The sequence below is a fragment of the Benincasa hispida genome, chromosome 1 (genome assembly GCF_027475165.1).
Source record: "Benincasa hispida cultivar pf3 chromosome 1, pf3_genome.v1.1, whole genome shotgun sequence".
Taxonomy (NCBI): domain Eukaryota; kingdom Viridiplantae; phylum Streptophyta; class Magnoliopsida; order Cucurbitales; family Cucurbitaceae; genus Benincasa; species Benincasa hispida.
In genome coordinates, this window is record NC_143478.1 from 60298646 (window position 1) to 60320570 (window position 21925).

A 21925-nucleotide genomic window follows, 5' to 3' on the forward strand; every position below is an offset into this window, starting at 1 on the left:
TTGCAGTCACCATTCCATCCAGGTTAAGAGGGTAATCTGGGCGAGGTGTGACATAAAACATGGCATTAGTTGCAATTACACCTTCAAACTTTCAATTGTAAAAATTGAGCCCTCAAACTCATTGAATTGTTATAATTAGACTCTCAAATTTATAATAATTGTAGAAATTGGATTTTCAAATGATAAAAATAAAATAGTAAATTAATACAATTGTTACGTTTTCTACGATTACATAAGTTCGAGGGTCTAGAAAATTTATTTATTAAATTATGTTTGAATTGGTACTAGGTAAGTGAATATTCTAACGTTAAAATAACATGCCAAGGACCAACACAACTACCCTTTAAAAAAAATTTGAAAATTGGAAAAAAAATAAAAGTAAAAATTTTGGTCAAAGAAATTATAAGGCAATGTAATAAAGAGGGGAATGGCATGAACCGTGACACTGACACCCTCCCTACGCGCCTTGCTGGCGCCAACAGCACAATTCAACCACACAAAGTCACAAACAACCAAAGCTTCTTCCTTTGCCCCTTTCCATGGCCGTCTCCGCCCCCTTCTTCGCCTCTCCCACCGCCGCCACAACCTCCCACCAATCCCTTTCTCTTTCTTTCTATCCTCCTTCCTTTCTCCGAAGAAATTTCACTGCCGTTTCCTCCTCCTCCTCTTCTCTACCTTCCTTCCGTGTCAAGTCCGCCGCTTCTCCCTCTGTCGCTCCGACTACCGCCGTCAAATCCGATTCTCCCTCCAAAACCTTGCCATTTCGGGTCGGACATGGCTTCGATCTTCATAGGTTGGAACCTGGGTACCCTTTGATTATTGGGGGGATTAGTATTCCCCATGATAGAGGCTGCGAGGCTCATTCCGATGGTAATTTCTTTGGTTGCTCCTTTCTGTGTTTTTGTTGGTTTCTTTGCTGCTGATAAAATGGAGAAATTTTTACCTACTTTATTGTGGGTGTTTTAATTCTTTGATTAATTAGCTCAGTTTTGTTGTTGGCTAATTATCCCTTCAATTTAACATTGAATAGTGCTTTTTAGGGTGTAATTGGCTGCTGTTGATTGCACTACTGACGAGATTAGTACTTTTTTACTTGAAATTTTATGGACCAATTAGGGAAAATTTTGAATCTTTCAACTTCTTTTGATGTCATCTTGTTAGTTTTTAATCTAAGATAGACGAATGGAGCAATAGCTCCATCCATGGTAATGACAGCATATTGTGTTTTGTCAATTTCTAATATATATTTAAAAAACCATAGGATGTTTTGTCCTAATGTTGGTGCTAAGACTTAGATTTTACAGTTAATATAGTTTGCTGTTATTCAAGTGATTTTGTACCTCTTGGACTTTGGAGTGTTGGGGATTAGCTTTTTTAGCACATTTATCTGCAATTGATCTATTGAATGGAGCTCCCATCTCATCAAGCTTTTTAGTAGTCTCAACTTTGGTTTCTGTCTCTGCAGTATAAGAGTTTCCTGCAACTCTTGCTAAATTTTGAAGTATTTCTTTCTTTTTGTTGATTTAGGGGATGTTTTACTACACTGTGTGGTTGATGCAATTTTGGGTGCTCTGGGGCTTCCTGATATTGGACAAATCTTTCCAGATTCAGATCCCAAATGGAAGGGTGCTCCATCATCTGTTTTCATGAAAGAAGCTGTAAGTAGTTATGGCATAGCAAATCCATACACACTTACCTAAGTTTGTTATGTTTACATATGAATCGTGTCCTCTTTTAACTTATTTAAAATGAGACACATGGTGCACTGTACGGATGATCTAGGATTCTGTTGTTGCTTTCATACGTGATGTCATGAACTCATGATGTCTTTTATGCTTGCTTGTTGTTCTCTTTAGAGAGGCCCTCAATAGCATAGTGGATAAACCAAATCACATAACCCTTTCTCAGGTTTTCTCAATTTTATTGGTTTCTTCGATACGTGTATGTTATGTCACATAAGAGTTTTATTATCTTTGTTCAATAAATTTTATGAGGGTCATATCACATGTCGAGCTCATACTCAGGACCGACCTAGTGGTTGTGTCAAATTTTATGCATCTCAATATATTGAGTATATTGACTATTTTCTTTGTTGGCACACTTTATGCTTATCTAACAACAGAATGTACATTGTATCAATGAAAGAAATGCCAAAGTCTATTATGTGGACCTTAGATATAGCTTCTCTCTCATAATCAACTTCAATCATGTTGCCTGAACTAGACTGACTGTACAAAGGGTTTCCACCATGTAAGATGCTACCTGGAGAAAACTACAAAAGATCTTTGAAACTGAAATCCAAAAGGAAACATGAAATCTCACCAAGGACCAAACATCACCATGGTCCCTCTCTACACCTCTAAACACTCTGTTGTTCCTCTCCCTTCAAGTATCCCATAATAAAACATACACACCCGGAAAATCATAAAAAGTGGTCGTTCTCTTTGAAAGGTGGATGGAGGTGTAACTCCTCGATTGTCTTCCTTGTTCAAACCCTTTTGTACCATTATACTATTTTATTGTACCTGCATTTTGATGTTGGTTTGGGTGGGGAATTTAAGAATGTATCTCGGTAAAGAATGAAGAATTGTTTTATACCAATCTTTCAACCATGTTAAATATCTTTCACTTTTATTAAGAAACAAAGAGTTCTACTGAGACAAAGGAAGCGATGCACAAACAGAGGAGCATAAGAGAAGCTTTCCAAAACCAAAAGGAACTGCAGAAAGGTTTTCCAATTCACGTGTATCAAAAGAGAAGAAAAGCTGCTAATCTTATATCTTGGGTTTTCCTTTTACTTCTCTCCTTCGAAAATACACATGTCTCTTTGTATAACAATTCTCACCAAACATCATACACCAAAGGAATCCAAAGGAGCTTTGTCTTCCAGTTGAAACTTCACCCAACAACCGTTTGTGTAAAAGAATCTTGGATATCATCTTGGAGGCCCCATATGCAATTAAAATTATTGAAAGGAAAAAAAAATTATCCTAAACATGACTGGGTCTCCTGAATCCCAGGATCTTAGGAACCTCAGGTAGCATGATGTTGCTCCATTATCTTGTGAATTTCAAAATTTTCCAATGAGAATAATGCTTGTTGTGGATTATTGCCACTAAACCTGGATTCAGTTTCACCTACCATTTCAGGTGGCTCTTGGAGTGCGCTACTTCATTTTTTTCTATCTTATGAAACATTTTAATGCTTCTTATAAGAATCTCATGTGATATTTAGATCGAGAGGAATTAAAGAACTTTTAGAGGGGTTCAGAGTGGTTCTAGAACTGTGGGCTAGGCGGTTCACCCTCATATAATTTTTAGAGGATGATGCATGGATAACTAGTCAACTTGTCTGGGATATTTTTTATACTCTAGGTTTTTCAATTTTTTTATTGGGTAACTAAGCATTGATTGAGAGAGAAAATAATAATTAAAGAATATGAGGACATGCAAAAATTCTGGTAGAGAGACTGATGCTAATGGACTCCAATCTAACAAAATAAACAAAATTAAATAATTTAAATTGCAAAATCCTTGTACGCTGAAAGCCCAAAGATATGTGGAGTCTAACAATGCACCAAACCTCTTCTCAAGAGGTCTCCGACCTCCCAGCAAATGTCATAACAAAAGTATAACATAAAATTAGACAAGTTTTGAATTCGTATTAAAGCATATTCTGACCTCAGAGATAGATGCTTCAACGGCGTGTCCCTGCTTCCTAGATTGTCCTTTTACTGTCAAATGCTAGGATAAGTAACTGGATGCACTGGTGCTTTTTGCAAATGCTTAGAGAATGTATGGAGCCAGAATTATATGGCCATGGTGTAACTTGTACAAATCATTAGTTCATAGATTAAATACAAGTTACATCAACTTAAGTTTTCCTACTTTAGGTTTCATAAATTCAGGCTTATTAATCGTGAGGCAAACAGAACTACCATAGTTTGGGCTAGAGGTCATTGGTCAATAAGGGACAATATAATTAAGGATTCAGCAGGGATGGGTTCAAGGCATAATGACTATCTACTTGGGGAGTTGATGTCCTACAAGTTACCTTGGCAACTAAAAATAATAGGGTCAAGGAACTGTCCTTGAAGAATTGTTGAGGTGCATGCAAAATGGTGCAAACACTCACAGATAAAAGAAATCATGAGATGAACGATCTTGGAGAGTCTAAGGGAAAGGTTAATCAATAGTGAGAAACCTTTGATTCACCCACACCATGCTGTGTAGTTCTATGATATTTGTTAAAATCAATTTATTGCTTATGTGGCTTATCCCCTAGACCTTTTTGAAGGTTCTATTACTAACATGTCGACTTCCATTGTGGGTAATTTATTTGGATCCAAGGCTCTGCGTGCTCTACGCTGGGAGGATTTGCGAATCTATCACCAAATTTAAAAGTTTAGGTTGAGGGGTTATTGTAAATTTCTTACATTTTCTTTAATATCAACCCAAGGTTTAACACATGGGACAATTATGTGAAATGAGAAGAGAATAACATTATAGGGTAGGGGGTATGAACTTTGCAGCACTATATTTAAGATTTAAAAAGTGACGCTGATGGGTAGGTTAGGGTACATTTATCTTTTAAACATGTGGTTAGTCAACAAACCTAATCCTAAAGTCTAAATCTCAATCCATATGTGAGGAGTCAACAGGCCTCTCGCACAAAAATCTGAGACAAGTGAATCTATTTAGCTGACTGAAGTTGAAATAAATAGTTCGAATTCAGTGCATTTTAGATCAAGTTCAATTATCTGATTAGTTAAGTGAAATCTTTACAGTTATTTTTGGTTGATTCCAGGTGAGACTAATGCATGAGGCAGGTTATGACATAGGCAACTTGGATGCCACATTGATACTTCAAAGACCAAAGCTTAGCCCTCACAAGGAAGCTATCAGAGCGAACCTCTCTGAGCTCCTGGGAGTGGACCCCTCAGTCGTGAATCTGAAAGCAAAAACACACGAGAAGGTCGACAGTCTCGGCGAAAACAGAAGCATTGCTGCTCATACTGTGGTCCTCTTGATGAGGATATAGAAGCCCCAACAACAATGTGCTCTTAAAGTGGAATATGCTTTATCGACAATACTTTGAATTTCCCCCCATCCCTCCACAGTTCCTTGCAAAGTGCAAACGATTGTAAGTTGGTTGTTGCATTAAACTTTTTAATCATTCAACAACATGAAAGAAAATGGTTTGGTGGGAAAGGATTAGAAATTGCCTACAATGGTTTCTTATTTTTCCTCCCTCGTTTTCAATTTTACTTGATTAAACTCTAAACTTGAAGTACATAAATTCCTATGTAATTGTTCAGTTGCTATCTTTAGGAAGATTTGTAAATAGGATTGAGTATCTTTGTGACTTTGTCGTGATATCTTTAGAAGTTATTGAGTTGGAAAAGAACCAAAAATAACTAGATTACGAAAAATATATTTTCTCTTATTCCTTGAGTGATTGAGAAAGATCCAACACACAAGAGGATTATCAATCAATAGGTTGAAATCAAGCTATAATGGTGTGTGTTGAACTTCATAATGTGAGGGGGAAAATGATTTATGAGATGTGTAGCAGTTAAGATAGCTTCACCCCCAAAAGGCTTTTGAAACTTGTTAAGCGAGTAAGCATTAGGGATTGGGGCATTAAGGAGGTGGTGTTTTTGCGTCCAACTACATCATTTTGTTAGTTTTAAGGACATTGATATAGGTTTGAAATTGGATTTGAATCGTTTTATGAAAGACTGGGAATAGTTGGTTGGTCTCATATTTATCTTTCATAAGGAATGTCCAACTCAAAGTGTTTGATCATCAATTAAAAAAAAAAAAAATTGTGCCCCATTGATATATTTTACCCTTGAAGGTCCCCAAATGTCTCCATGGATGAGAGAATAGTTGAGATGGACAACAAGTATGAGGTGAAAATGATCACGTGTGCGTTTGGAGGGTTGACAAATTTCACACAAAAAAACACTCTTTTTATTAAGAAATAAATTGGAAAACAAACGGTTGAGATAAATGATAGATGTTAATTATTACTTAGTAAAAAGAGATTTTATGTGATATATTGACCTCGAGATGCCCTAAATTAGATAGAATAAGCATGTATAGGTCATTTAACTGTCTAAAATGTGTTTTTACTATTTTGGGGCTGATTTTATGGGCTTTTTATTGATGTTTTTGACTATTTTGCATAAATCTATCTTGATGCACCCCCATCACCCAAGACGATACAATCGCATCAAAACCTTAATTTTCCAAATTCATGCCTAGTCATTCTGGTTGCTATTTACTCAATCCTCAATCATTCTTTAGTGCTAAAATTGATGGGTTATTGTTTAGAGTATGAAATTCGACCATTCTTCAACCAATTTGGGCCTATAAAAAGATTAGAAGCTTTTCTTTTCAATGAACCACGACCAATCCACGAAAGTCATCCCTCCTTGGATGAAATCTCAGTCTCACCCTTCTCTATCAAAGAACTTCAAGAATGAAAGTTTCTCTGAAATTTGAAAGCTCTAGGTCTTCCCTACCTTGTGAAAACGTGTGGAGTGATAGGATTTATCCTTGAGAAAGGATAATCACCCAAGGGAAAGATTAGGAGACTGAGAGATTGCCTCAAGGTATCATTATATGTATTTCCAGTACTACCTTAGTTCATTTATGCACTTTTCTATTTATCTCTTCTTTTCATTCGTTGAACATTTATCTTGTAATCATTATGATCTAATGAAATCTATTCATTCTTTCCCAATCATGAGCTACATTCTCTAAGGGATTCGATTATAGGAATACCATAGGGCTCTGTGGCTTGATTAATGCTTATGTTTCATACCTCTTTGATTGAGTTTATGGGAAAATATTATTAAGTTAAACTGATCACTTAATTTAGAAATCTAGTGGAGTCTTACTACTGAGAATGTTAGGATAGAAATTGATGTCACACAAGAATACGAGACTAAAAGCCTAGAAATAGAATTGTCATGTCACCTTAGAAATTAGGGACACCATAGAATAAAGAAATTGTGTGTAAATAAATCTAAGATCCAACTAACCATAGAAATATAGGCATTAGCTGGCTAGAGTTTCTAAAAGAACTTGATACAAGACCAAATAGGAGAAGTTTTCTGTCTATGACTATGTCAATGTCCAGATATGATGCAGTTGCATTGCCCGAGACACATTACCCTTTTGGTTGAAATATAATTGTATCCATGCTCAACACTCTTATTTACTACTTTTATCAACATTCAACCTCAAGATCACTTACTTATCAGTTACCCCTTGGTTTGCATCAAATAGCTCTTTTTAAGAAAAATTGAATTGCATAAATAGTCTTGTAGAATTTGACTATTGGATTACTCTAAAATTTATTACTTCATCAATGGTGTATACTTGCACTTAGACCACTCTTATTTATATTCTTATCATTCATATACATTTGGTTGATTAGTAGACAAAGTTGGGATGACCAAGACAATAGTACAACATCATGACAAGACTATCCTTATTTAAAGATTCATACGTAGGATCGGTATGACAACCTTAGAGGGGGGCGAGGTGGGGAGAGGTGAATAAAGTTTATTTAAAACTAATTAAAACTCTTTCCTAACAAGTAAGTTAAACAATAAATTCAATTCAAAATAATCAAGAAGTAAATAATACTACCTTAAAGCACCCAATATGATTTTAATAACAAGATTGATGAGAATGTAGAAATTCATTTAAGAACCACCAATCAAAATATGAGCTATTAACTTCAAGAGCAAATATTACCATTAATTTCATTTAATAAACAATAATAACACATTATTGCAAAATTAAAGTAGGAGAGAGATAGAGAAATTAACACTGAAAATGTTTATAGTGGTTCGGCACAATCCGATCTACATCCACTTTTATGGCTCCTCTTAGGCATGTTACTACGAACTTAACTCTTTCCACAGCTTAGAGTCGAACAGCTACAACGTTCCTTTTTCGGATACAAGAACAATCTTGATCCTTTTTACGGTTGAAGTTCAAATCGTTACAATACTCTTGTTATGGGTTCAAAAGTAACCCTTTAAAATAGATTTAGGAATGAAGAACAAGATGAGAAAAACTCTAAAAAGAGTGGATTTACAAATTGTAGCACTCAATAAATTAATCCTCTCAATATAATAAATCTCTCAAGAATAAGATGAAAAGAAAAATTACGAGCTTGGAGAGAATAACAATGGTGACTATGAGGATTGTAAAAATGTGTAATTGTTGTTATGACTTAGAGAAGATGAGTTTAAGTAGAGAGAAAAAATTGTTGAAAACCACATTTAATTTGGGCTATTGAATCTTGGAAAAGAAAAATCAATAACGGAGATTTTAAACTTAACTAACTGTTAAACACAAATAAAAAATAATATAATAATATATATCTTTCAAAATCATTTCTTTTAAAACCCAACAAAAAGCAATGTCCACCATGTGTCCAAAATTAGCCATTAGACGCAAATATAAACTAATATTAAATTCATTTTCTTTTTAAAACCAATCAAAAAATCAAAAGTCCACCATGTGTCATTTCTCCATTGCTCCAAGTGGCACATTTTATTTGATCCACTTTGATGAGAAAGATTTTGCCACATCATTAGCTCGAGATTTTTTCATTAGGCTTCTTTCAACTGTATCTTCTTCATTTGAACTATATTTGAGTTATTCAAATTGCGTTGGAATTGTTGTTCTGAACTTAACACAATAGACACTTCAAAACACTCAAATTGTTAGTAAATAAATTCAGGTTTATTATCATCAAAATATTAATTAATTAATTAATTTGAGATTAAGGGTCAAAAAGATAATAATCTCCCTTTTTTTTATGATGACAAACAAGTCAAGAAAAATGAAATTCAAAGATGGGTGTGATATAAAATATGAACTTAAATCACAATCAACCATACATAATTTTAATTAACTTGAAATCGAATGATATATTCAACGACATGCATTCATTTTTCTTAATACCTATCCTCCTCTTGGAATCAATCAAAAAAGAGCAAATAAGAAAAATAACATAAGGGACAAAAAGGCTTTTAGCACATATCAACTTGAGGGTAGAAATATCAAATAAATTTTCAAATAAAATTTTATTCCAAAGACACAATTACTCCTCCTAAAAGGATAAGCGATATGCATAAAAGGGGTACACAATAATAAATGAATATGAGAATCAGTATCATCAAGTATATAAAATTCACATCTATGAATTAAGAGAAAAGCTCCCCTAAAATATGCATTCGCCTTCTAAAAGAAATCAATAAATTCCAAGAATAAATTTAAGCAATTGAGATACCAAATTATCAAATCAACATTATCACCTATTGTGCCATATAGAGATAAAATTAAAACAAATATATGCAAGATAGCATACACAAGGAGAATTACTCCAACTTTGAGCAAAAACTTCCTGAATATAAAACCAATACCATAAATACTCCCCATATGAGAAAAGAATTTAACAACTCTTCAAAACCACATGTTCAAAACACTTTTTTTTTTCAATATAGGACATACAACATACTTTAAAGTAAGTTTCATTCAACAATGTAAACCATAGAATATGCATAACTCATACTAAAAAAGCATTTAATAAAATTTTAATCTATTCCATCCAAGAGCATAAACAAGATATATCAATCATCAAAATAACAACAATCTTTTCCAAGATTGGGTATTCTTTTGCTTAAAATTTTCCAAGAAAACACAAGGATGGAGCAATCATCCACTTGGCCAAAAAAAAAAAAAAAATCAAATAATAGGCAACATAGATAAATGCCAAATATAGTCATTTAATCATTTCTCATGCATTAAACTCAATCAACAATGTAATTCACAATATCTCAAATTCTAATCATTCAAGACATATTATTTCCATAATCTACCAAAAGAATAATTATCTTAATAATTCAAAAAAAAAAATTACCAAATAATAAGTCATTTTCTTTCTTGAAATCAAGCTAGATACAATAGTTGCTCCAATTTGAATTAATTTCTCATTTGAAATCTACGCAACAATTGCTTCTTGAATCACACCTACAAAAGAAGCTCAACCAAAAGAATTTGGTACCCATTTCTTGAGTCCTTCATTGTTAATGAGCAAAAACTTTGGAACTTATTTAAGATTAGTTCCAACAATACTATTATTGATTTTTGACAAATAACAAGTACTGGATTTATGACCAACTTTGCCACATGAATAACAAGTCACATTAGGCAATAATTTATTTTTAACCAATTGATTTTGCACTTTATGTTTATTTAAGAAATTCTTGTTAGGAGCATTTTTCAATTTAAAATAGTTTGGTTTAATATGACCTTTAACTCCACAAAAATGACATATAGGTACAATTTTTTATTTCACATGCATATTTCTAGTTCTTTCATGTTTAGGCATAAAATTAGCACTATGCATATATTTTGATTTTTCATGAACATGTTTATGCACAAACTTTGATTTTTCATGCATATATCTACCTTTTTCAATCTTGGACATAATCTTTACATTATGAGCACAAATTGATTTAGCATGAAATTGTCTATCCAAGTTTTGGTTTTTCATGGATATACCTAACTTTTTCATGCTTCAGCACAAATTTTTAACTTAAGAACATTGGATAAAATATCATTAGACATACAAGGGGTGCCTTTACCAAAAGTAGTTTTAAAATTAGATGATGAATTTTCATTGACATACTCTAATCCCCTTCTGCTGTTAAAAGGTATATCTAAGTCAATAATTTTATCCAATTTTTGTGCACCTACAGATAATTTCTTTATAGACTCTTTTGCAACTTCAAACTCTTTATTAGCAAACAATTCTGACGTACTACTACAATTGTTAAGTATATGGGATCTCTTGACTTATTTTAAGTGTCGAGTATCTAAATTCTTGACATTTATTATGGATCAAGTTTTTCATTACTTAACAGTTTTTACTTGTCAAATGTAATTTCTTCTTAACACCAAAAAACTGGCAACTTAGGGAAAACTTGACATGTTTTGCTTGTCAAGCATTTTTTTTTTTTTTTAAAAAAAGTAAAATTATACTATTAGAAATTACCTATACAATCTCCTATTTTGAAGTCGAACAATGATATAGAAATTCCAGACAACACATATATTGAACTCTTTAAACTTGTTCAATCATTTGAAAATTTCCACCAACCTAGTAAACAAAAGTGTATATATATCCTTGAACATAGATGTCATCATATATATATACTTACAACATAAAATGTTTACAAAATTCATAATAAAGTCCATACGTGAACAATCTAGCTAATTTGTAAGTTATACGTAAGACTATCAACCTGGCCATGTATATGAACAATTTCAAAAAGAATGTTCAATCCCAATATAAACTAAAATCCCATATCTGCCATTTCAAAAATTACACAAACTATATAGATCTAGGTACCCAATATGATCAACACACATGTTTCCAAAATTATCATATGAACATTCTAACCCTATATCCAATATCAACAATATATGTCTAACCCATATCTTCAAAAAATTGAATGTCAATATCCAAAAAATGTAAATCATCACCATCACATGTGGAAACCAAAAATTCAGCTAGCTTTACTCACACCTCGTCCAACTTAAATTGATTGTACGAGTCACTTGTATCAATCTAATATAAAACTCAAATATTGAAGTCAATATTTATTTTGTCAAATATTATATATTTGAACTATTGAGAATAATGCAAATAGGTATTATTTAACAATATACCAAATATGTGACTACTTTGTTTCCTTTGGTGATAATATCTCTCATGTATCTCATCACATAGTATCCACATTCAGTGGTTCCAACTTGTAAAGGCACGACAATAATACATAAACTAAAATAATTTATGTTGCATACACACTAGGAATAACCTACATATATATAACTTCATTAACGAATCAATATGTTTATACTTGCCTTTATGGTTTTCCATAATGTTTGCTTTCAACCTTTTTGAATATTTTTCTGGGATCGAAAGATCGCAATAGCCTTGTTGCCTAGTAATACCCACAAAATAGTAAAATAAAGTAAACTTTAAAATGAAGAAAATCGTCATAGAACAAGAAGTTAACTTATGTGTCTGTTACGTATCTGATATCTACTCGAGACAAAGCCAATAGTGTCCAATGACCAATAAATAAAATACAAGTAGTATATGTTTACTGTTAGTACAAGAACTTTCAATGAATTGATTAGTAAAACTTTACTTTCGGGTTCAATCTCATACGTCAATCTTGGTTTAGAGTAAGATCCATGTGCAGACGTCGTTTCACCTTGTGTTATTCGAATAGCTTCCAATTCATTTAACGCGCAAACGAAGCACTTCATTCTCTTGACTAAGCTCCTCAAACTAAACCATTCCTTCTTTTGAACGTTTGCTTGTCTGGAAGTAAGAGGTTGGGTAACAAAGCCGCAACCCCACTATATGCCCACTACGCTCTTGTGTACCTAAGGCCTGTGTCAAAACATCATTGAAAGATGGATCTTTGTTGCCAAGTGGATCATAAGCCTTTGAAAGTTTGTCCTAAGAAGAAATTGTAAAGGGCACTGCAATAATACATAAACTATAATAATTTTATGTTGCATATGTTGGAAGGTACCAAGGCACAGCGAAAGAAACAAAGATCTATAAGCACTCTAATTCATTAATTTTAACAGAAAAGAAAACTTGCTTCAACAAACATAAACGGGTTTCAAGACATACCTTTGAAGAACTTCCTCTAAGCTTTGAACCAGCTAAAAATCTCCACAAAATCTTGTAGTAAACCATCCCAAGATCTTACCCACTATCCTCTTGATGCTCAAGATTGAGTAATGGAACTCAAAATAAGCTGGAATTAAAGGAATTTGGAGAAGCTCGCAGCAGCAACCCAGCAGAAGAACAACCTACTTCTTTCACGACTTTTTCACAAAAAAATTTTCGATTGCATTACCTTCAAAATACTCCAATCTCTTCAATATATTGCAGACATTCATGCAAAGAAATTTGCTGCATGAGATGTAACTCATGCTTAGAGTTAATGAAGAGTTAAATGGGTTGTTGGCTAGTTCATGAAGAAAATAATGGAAAATCAATTTTTCCAACTTTTGTGTTTTTCTTTTCTTTTTCAATTTTATCAAAATTGATTTCATAAATCAATTTTATTCAATAAACCTAAAAATATTATTAATTTTACAAAATTAATTTCATAAATTAATTTTCTTAAGAAAATTTATAAATAATTATTTAAACAATTTAAATAATTCTAATTAATTTAATATCAAATATTAAATTAACTTTTACACAATCCCATCTTCAAATATTTAAATCATATTTAAATATTATTTCTCCAAATTCATTTAATTCTAATTTGAACACTTCAAATTAACTTATCATGTTATTCTAGACCTTATCCATTTAAGAGCTAGTAGGGACCTTGTAGACCTACAGATCATGGGCTCCAACAATCTGAGATTAATCGACTAAACTCATTAAACCAATCTAACCCCCATTCGTTAACTAATGGGTGATTCCACTAAAGCCCATAGTTGAACTCCCCTCACTGTAGATATATTATGTCTACTCGATATAACCATGATTAGTAAGTTAACCCTTCACAGGTTGCTCGTAATATTGACTGGGTCAAATCTCTGTTTTACCCCTGAAATTACCTATTATTCCTTAAGTCTCACTGATCCCCTAATGAACAATTGATTTTTGATCCAATCAACAAATCGAATCCCTCTCAGACCAATGAGATGGTGAGGCCTCTTGTTCAAGACCCAAAAATCAGTACTTGAAGGGAACAACCTCTCTACTAACCCTAATCGGGTAAGAGTGAATTCCCTCTTGCACCCTATGTTCCCAGCTATTCATCCGATCTTATCCTCAAAATGATAAGCTTATTGAGCAGAAGCAATTGGCCTACTCTCACCGTTTGTAGATCAAAGGATAATCCCAAACAAACAGGAGCTCATATTTAGCTTAGGATTAAGGTTAAGTTACCTAGGTCATCGCTTTGAAATAGTCAGTCTTAAACAGTAAATAGCGTTATAAAGTAAGAGCGACTGATTTCGTGGTCCGATCTTGCACAAAACTCATCTGCACATGACACCCTCACTCCTCATGTCCCAACATGCACGAATTAGGATCACTTCGTATGTAGCACTTTACAACTCTTTGTAACAACTACAGAGTAGGCTGCATCCAATAGTGTTACTAGAATAAGGTACCCAACCTTGTTCATATACTATAGATTATTTTGACTACTTACTCAAACCTGATCCACTTGTATGTCTCCACATTAAGTTCAAGTACTCATGTAATAGTTAAGGGACTTAGGTTTATTGGATTTCTAAAAAAAAAATATATTCAATAACAACTTTATTGAATTCTCAGAATAAGTTCTAATGTTTACAAACCACGAGTTTTAGGACATAAAACCCAACAAACTCCCACTTGACTAAAGCTCCAGTGGTAACTTATATATTTGATATATAAGACTGAGTTTCTAAGTTTTATAGAGAAATACAATAAACAAGGGTATCCCATACCCATGGTTTTACCATTCAGTATCTCATACCCGATATTTCTCCCACTTGCCATAGGTTATTAATCTTCTGTATTTCTAGTCTTACTAGATGATTCTTAAACACTTTAGCCAAGAGAATCATTGTAAACATATTAGTGTACAAATAGGCTTCTTATTAGATGGGGAATGCATTGAGGTACTCTCAACTATTTGATTAAGATGCATCTGACTTGCCTTAACAACTCTTGTTAACAGTCAGATCTAGAAATCTTAAATTTATTAAACCTCGATCTTAGCTGTTTAAATATCTAAATATTTGCAAATGACTTTTAACAATTTGATTCTTAACAGAAGTTGCTATGAGATAGAACAAACATATTTCTTGAAAATGAACATTTCATTCAAAACAAAAATATGTACAAAAGGTTCATTACAAGATTAACAAAAGTAGGTAACTACATCTTCATTAGCAACTTCTCCTACGGATGAGCTGAGCAAACGATCTCCAGGATCTAAACAGCCTGTTTGCCTTTCTCTGCTCTCTTCTCTACAAGATATTTAGGGCAATTTCTCTTCCAGTGCCCTTGTTCATTGCAGTGGAGACATTTCTCTTTCTCTGCAGCGATTTTCTTGCTCTTCTTGCTAGCAGGCTTCTTCTTCCCTTTTTCCTTTGTCTTTCTTCGCTGGAATACTCTTAGTCTGTGAAGAGGGGTCAACTTCAGGCTTGGAGTACATTCCTCTATTTTCAGCAGAATCAATATTTACTTCTGGTTCCAGACCCTTAGTTCTCAACATAGTTTGAAAAGCCTGCAGCTCATTCAGTTGAGTGGTCAAGTTGTATTCAATTTTATTCATCAAAGCATTGGTACAAAATTGCAGAAGATTCTTCGAAAGAGATTCTAGAATAAAGCCAACTTGAATTCTCTCATCCATCATAGCGTCGTTTACTTTTGCTACATTAAAGTGAACTATCATGTCCAGGACATGTTCACGAACATTGGTCCCCTCTTTCATGCAACTATTGTAAACGTATTGGATAGCATCATGCCTCAGGCTGAAGAACGGCTGTCCAAACATCCCTCTCAAAGATTCTATAATCTCTTTGGCAGTACTCATATCCTCGTGTTTTTTCGCCAGAACGTCAGACAGGTTAGCGAGGATATAAGCAAGGGCTTTATCATTCACCCTGATCAATCTATCAAATGCTTCCCAAAAAGTTCAGTTGGAATTTGAGCTAGGAATGGGAGGAAATTCCTCCGTTAAGACAAATCTCAAATCGTCAATCGTAAATATTATGTTCAAATTGGATTTCCAGGTTACATAGTTGTCCCCAATTAGTTTGTCCGAAGCCAACAATTATATAATTCAACTCATCATTCTGAAATTATAAACAAGTTTTATAAGTGAATTGCTTTTAAATCCAATCAAGTTTTAACAAAGTGATAATATACCCATAATCATTATTTTTGCAACGATACTTAAGTGATTTAGAACAAATGCTACCATGGGGCAGTCAAGAATCCCTTCACAAAAGCAAGACAATTCTTGACCAAATACTATCTCCAGAATAACTCATATTCCGATAGTCATTTAGTTATCGTTTTCGGTCAAGATCATTGCTAACACTTAGTAAGTCTTGGAATTAAGGGAATTTGGAGAAGTTCACAGCAACAACCCAACAGAAGAACAACCTTCTTCTTTCACAAATTTTTCACAAAAATTTGTTCGGTTGCATTACCTTCAAAACACTTCAATCTCTTCAATATATTGCAGACATTCATGCAAAGAAATTTGATACATGAGATGCAGCTCATGCTTAGAGTTAATAAAGAGTTAAAGTGGGTTGTTGGTGAGCTAGTTCATGAAGAAAATAATGAAAAATCAATTTTTTCCAACTTTTGTGTTTTTCTTTTCTTTTTCAATTTTATCAAAATTGATTTCATAAATCAATTTAATTCAATAAAACTGAAGATATTATTAATTTTACAAAATTAGTTTTCTTAATAAAATTAATAAATAATTATTTAAACAATTTAAACAATTCTAATTAATTTAATATCAAATATTAAATTAAGTTTTACACAATCCCATCTTCAAATATTTAAATCATATTTAAATATTATTTCTCCAAATTCATTTAATTCTAATTTGAACACTTCAAATTAACTTATCACGCTATTCTAGACCTTATCCATTTACGAGCTAATAGGGAAACCTCGCAGACCTACCGATCATGGGCTCCAACGATACGAGATTAATCGGCTAAACTCATTAGACCAATCTAACCCCCATTCGTTAATTAATGAGTGATTCCACTAAAGCCCATAGCTGAACTCCACTCACTGTAGATATATTATGTCAACTCGATATAACCATGATTAGTAAGTTAACCCTTCATAGGTTGTTCGTAATAACGACTAAGTCAAATCTCTGTTTTACCCCCGAAATTACCTTTTGCTCCTCAATTCCCATTGATCCCCTAATGAACAATTGATTTGTGATCCAATCAACAAATCGAATTCCTCTCGGGCCAATGAGAGGGTGAGGCCTCTTGTTCAAGACCCAGAATCAGCACTTGAAGGGAACAACATCTCTAGTAACCCTAATCAGGTAGGAGTGAATTCTCTCTTGCACCCTATGTTTCCAGCTATTCATTCGGTTTTATCCTCAAAATGGTAAGTTTATTGAGCTGAGGCAATTGGTCTACTCTCACCGTTTGTAGATCAAAGGATAATCCCAAACAAACAGGAGCTCATATTTAGCTCAGGATTAAGGTTAAGTTACCTAGGTCATCACTTTGAAATAGTCAGTCTTAAACAGTAAATAGCGTTATAAAGTAAGAGTGACTAGTTTCGTGGTCCGATCTTACACAAAACTCATTTGCATAGGACACCCCCACTTCTCATGTCCAACATGCACGAATTAGGATCACTTCATATGTAGCACTTTACAACTATTTGTAACAACTACAGAGTAGGCTGCATCCAATAGTGTTACCAGAATAAGATACCCAACCTTATTCATATACTATAGATCATTTTGACTATTTAACTCGAACCTGATCCACTTGTATGTCTCCACATAAAGTTTAAGTACTCATGTAATAGTCAAGGGATTTAGGTTTATTGGATTTTTAAAAAACAATATATTCAATAACAACTTTATTAAATTCTATAATGTTTACAAACCACGAGTTTTAGGACATAAAACCTAACAACATACACACTAGGAATAACCTATATGTATATAACTTCATTAACGAATAAATATGTTTATACTTGCCTTTCTGGTTTTCCATAATGTTTGCTTTTGACCTTTTTGAATATTTTTTTGGGATTGAAAGATCGCAATAGCCTTGTTGCCTAGTAATACCCACAAAACAGTAAAATAAAGTAAACTTTAAAATGAAGAAAAGTATCATAGAACAAGAAGTTAATTTATGTGTCTGTTATGTATCTGATATCTACTAGAGACGAAGCCAGTAGTGTCCAATGACCAATAAATAAAATACAAGTAGTATATGTTTACTGTTAGTACAAGATCTTTCAATGAATTAACTGGTAAAACTTTACATTCGGATTCAATCTCATTTGTTAATCTTGGTTTAGAGTAAGATCCATGTGCAGATGTCGTTTCACCTTGCGCCATTCGAATAACTTCCAATTCTTTAACGCGCAAACGAAGCTCTTCATTCTCTTGACTAAGCTCCTCAAATTAAACCATTCCTTTTTTTTTTTTTTTTTTTTAACATTTGACTATGTGAAAGTAAGAGGTTGGGGTAACAAAACCACCAACCTCAATATATGCCCACTACGCTCTTGTGTACCCAAGGCCTGTGTCAAAACATCATTGAAAGATGGATCTTTTTTGCCAAGTGGAACATAAGTCTTTGAGAGTTCGTCCTAAGAAGAAATCTAAATTCGATTATAATTTCATAAATGTATATATAAAATTTTCATGAATATAAAATGTAATACACGTCTTACAATTCGAAAAACAACTTCCTGGACGTGTTCATTGTTGTGTTTTCCATTCTTATCTACTCGGGCTTTCTTCCACATGAAAGCTCGGTCAAAATCACCTTCCTGTGAAGTTATTTTTTCTATTCATCATACACAAAGTTAGATTAGCATAACCTTTAAGACTAATAAAAGTTTAAAATAATATATTCTTACCATTTCCTCACGAAGATTAGCATAACCTTTTCTTGAAAGCCGATGGTTATACTTATTCTTAGATCGACAATCTTGTTGAAGGATTCTTTTTCTCTACACAAATGTAACAATTATCAGTAAAAATTTAAAAGGTTCTTAATAAATATTAATAACTATTGATACCTCAAACTCTTTACTTAATCTAGATCTAACAAATTCTTCCCAATGTTTTTTATCAATATAAGAATACATTTTTTTTTTTTTTTTGTTTCAGAAGTTGAGGTTCATTCTTGAATGACATGATATGCCTCGTCGTCAACCAATGCTTAAACTGGCAAAACGTTGTCCCTATGGTTTTAAGAATGACCTTTCTAGATCTACTATCGATTATAAAGGCAACCTATAGATTAGAATGTCAGTGAAAATATACATATCTCAATTACAAACAATGTTTTTTAAAAAAATATAAACATACATACCTCAACTATGTTATATATCTTATCCTTCAATTCAACAAACACATGCTTCCACATTGCATATGTAATGGGGACATGGTAATGCATGCACGATCCAATAAACAATTCTAAATCATGTTGCATATCTTCAAAAACATCATACAATTCATCATACGAAAGATATTTTTGATTTATCTCATCTTTTTCACTTTCATCTCCGGAGTCATTCCCCAAATGAGCCATCAAGCACAATGAGGATAGATCACATTTTTTTTCTTTTTCACTTCATGAAAATTTTCTTGATTTTGGCAAGTACAATTTTCCTTCACATCAAATAGATCATTAGTACTACAAGGAGAATTTTCTAAGCTATACATATTATTAAGAAAATTTCAAATGTCATATGCATAATCAAAATGTAGAATTGTTTCACATATTTGTCAATCTAATGCATAAAATATGATATTTATTGCTTTAGTATTATAAGTAAGCAACTCATTGTTCAATTCCAATTTACCCAAATCATTCTCACAAACATACAAAATGTTCAAATCCATAGCAAGCATAAATGTTTTCATTTTATTTTTTCATACATCATAATTTCTATTTTCATCAAAGTATGGGGGTCTATCAATAGAATCACTATTTAAAATTTTCATAATTCTAGCAGTTAAGCTTTTCAAAATATTAATAATAATTTATGTGGAAGAGCAACTTGGCTCTGATACTAATTGTAGGATCGGTATAGCAACCCTAGAGGAGGGTGAATAGGGATTATTTAAAACTAATTAAAACTTTTTCCTAACAAGTAATTTAAACAATAAATTCATGCAAATAAATTGAATTCAAAATAATCAAGAAGTTAATAATGCTACTTTAAAGCACCCAATTTGATTCTAATAACAAGATTGATGAGAATGTAGAAATTAATTTAAGAACTATCAATCAAAATATACAAATATGAGCAATTAACTTCAAGAAAAAATATTGCAATTAATTTCATGTTATAAATTATAATAATACATTACTTGCGAAATTAAAGTAGGAGAAGGATAGAGAAATTAACACTGAAAATCTTTATAGTGGTTCGGCACAACCCAACCTACATCCACTTCCCAACCTCCTCTGGGGGTATGTCACTACGAACTTGACTCTTTCCACGACTTAGAATCGAACCGCTATAATGTTCCTTTTTCGGGTGCAAAAATAAACTCAATCCTTTCCATAGTTGAGGATCAAACCGTTACAATACTCTTGTTATGGGTTCAAGAGTAACCCTTTCCAATAGATATAGAAATGAAGAACAAGATGAGAAAAACACTCTAAAAGAGTGGATTTACAAATTGTAGCACTCAATGAATTAATCCTCTCAATATAATAAATCTCTCAAGAATAAGATGAAAACAAAAATTAAGAGCTTGTAGAGAATAACAATGGTGACTTTGAGGGTCATAAAAATGTGTAGTTTTTGTTGTGACTTGGAAAAAAAGATGAGTTTAAATAGAGAGGAAATTTTTTTGAAAACCACGTTTAATTTGGAACATTGGATCTTGGAAAAAAAATCAATGATGGAGATTTTAAACTTAACCAGTTGTTAGACACAAAACAAAAAAAATCATATAATAATAGATATTTTTCAAAATCATTTCTTTTAAAACCTAAAAAAAAGCAATGTCTACCATGTGTCCAAAACTAGTCGTTAGACACAAACATAAAATAATATTAAATTCATTTTCTTTTTAAAACCAATCCAAAAATCAAAAGTCCACCAAGTGTCATTTCTTCATTACTCCAAGTGGCACATTTTAATTGGTCCACTTGATGAGAAAGATTCTGCCACATCATCAACTCTGGATTTTTCCATTAGGCTTATTTCGATCGTATCTTCTTCATTTGAACTCTGATTTGACTGATTCAAATTGCGTTGGAATCATTGTTCTAAACTCTATGCAATAAACATTCGAATTGTTAGTAAATAAATTCAAGTTTTAGCATCAAAACATTAATTAATTAATTAATTAATTAAAATTAATTATTTTGAGATTAAGGGTCAAAAAACCAACATCATAAACATACAAAAACTTATGATTAGACTCAACTACAAGTTTACTGCATTCCGTTGTTGGGTAAAGGACTCATTCATATGAGAAGATATAATCAAACACATAATTCAACATTGCCAATTATTTTCCCCAATCCTAAGTTTTGAAAAATACAAGAGTTTGCAAGGAATTTATTTTCAAAATTCAAGTCCTTATTCAACTTGTTGACAGAAAACAAATGATACTCCAATTTTGGCACAAACAAAACAAATTCAAGAGTTATGGAGCTTAAAATTTGAATACTTCTAATCCAATTACTTTAATAGGTGTACTATTAGCAATTCGAATGGAAAAATTTCCCGTATTGAGAGAACAAGTTAAGAAAAAAGATCTAAAACCTATCATATGATTTGATGATTCATAGTCCACTATCATTCAAATGGAAGGGATTGAGCATGGAGAGGAAGAGACTTTTGGTTACTTTGTTAAAACTTTTAGAGTAAGAGGATGTTAAGCTAGTCTCAACATTACTTTTTCTTTCGACTCTCTTCTCTACGAACTTTAGAAAAAACATCTGGAAGACTAGGTAATGGCTTAGTACCGAGGATTTGACCACTAACTTCATCCAAAGATTTAGTGAGACCCATAAGAAACTTGAATTTTTTTTTTTTTTTTTTTTTTGTCTCCACAATTTTTCGACAGAGGGTACCATCAGTAGAA

The 21925-nt window shown here is 32.7% G+C and overlaps 1 protein-coding gene across 1 annotated transcript; it reads left to right on the forward strand.

Moving 5' to 3' along the window:
• Window positions 1–338: 338 nt before the first annotated feature.
• Window positions 339–5240, forward strand: ISPF (isoprenoid F). The gene is made up of 3 exons (XM_039022068.2): window positions 339–870; window positions 1528–1658; window positions 4807–5240. Exons 1-3 carry the CDS (start codon window positions 540–542, stop codon window positions 5038–5040), a joined length of 696 nt encoding a protein of 231 aa, XP_038877996.1. The 5' UTR covers window positions 339–539; the 3' UTR covers window positions 5041–5240.
• Window positions 5241–21925: the final 16685 nt, after the last annotated feature.

Bases quoted from the DNA above. Each gene is read 5' to 3' on its own strand.
- ISPF (XM_039022068.2), top strand. From the start codon at position 540: ATGGCCGTCTCCGCCCCCTTCTTCGCCTCTCCCACCGCCGCCACAACC. The intron at 871-1,527 runs GTAATTTCTTTG...TTGTTGATTTAG, and splicing joins CTGCGAGGCTCATTCCGATG to GGGATGTTTTACTACACTGT. The intron at 1,659-4,806 runs GTAAGTAGTTAT...GGTTGATTCCAG, and splicing joins CTGTTTTCATGAAAGAAGCT to GTGAGACTAATGCATGAGGC.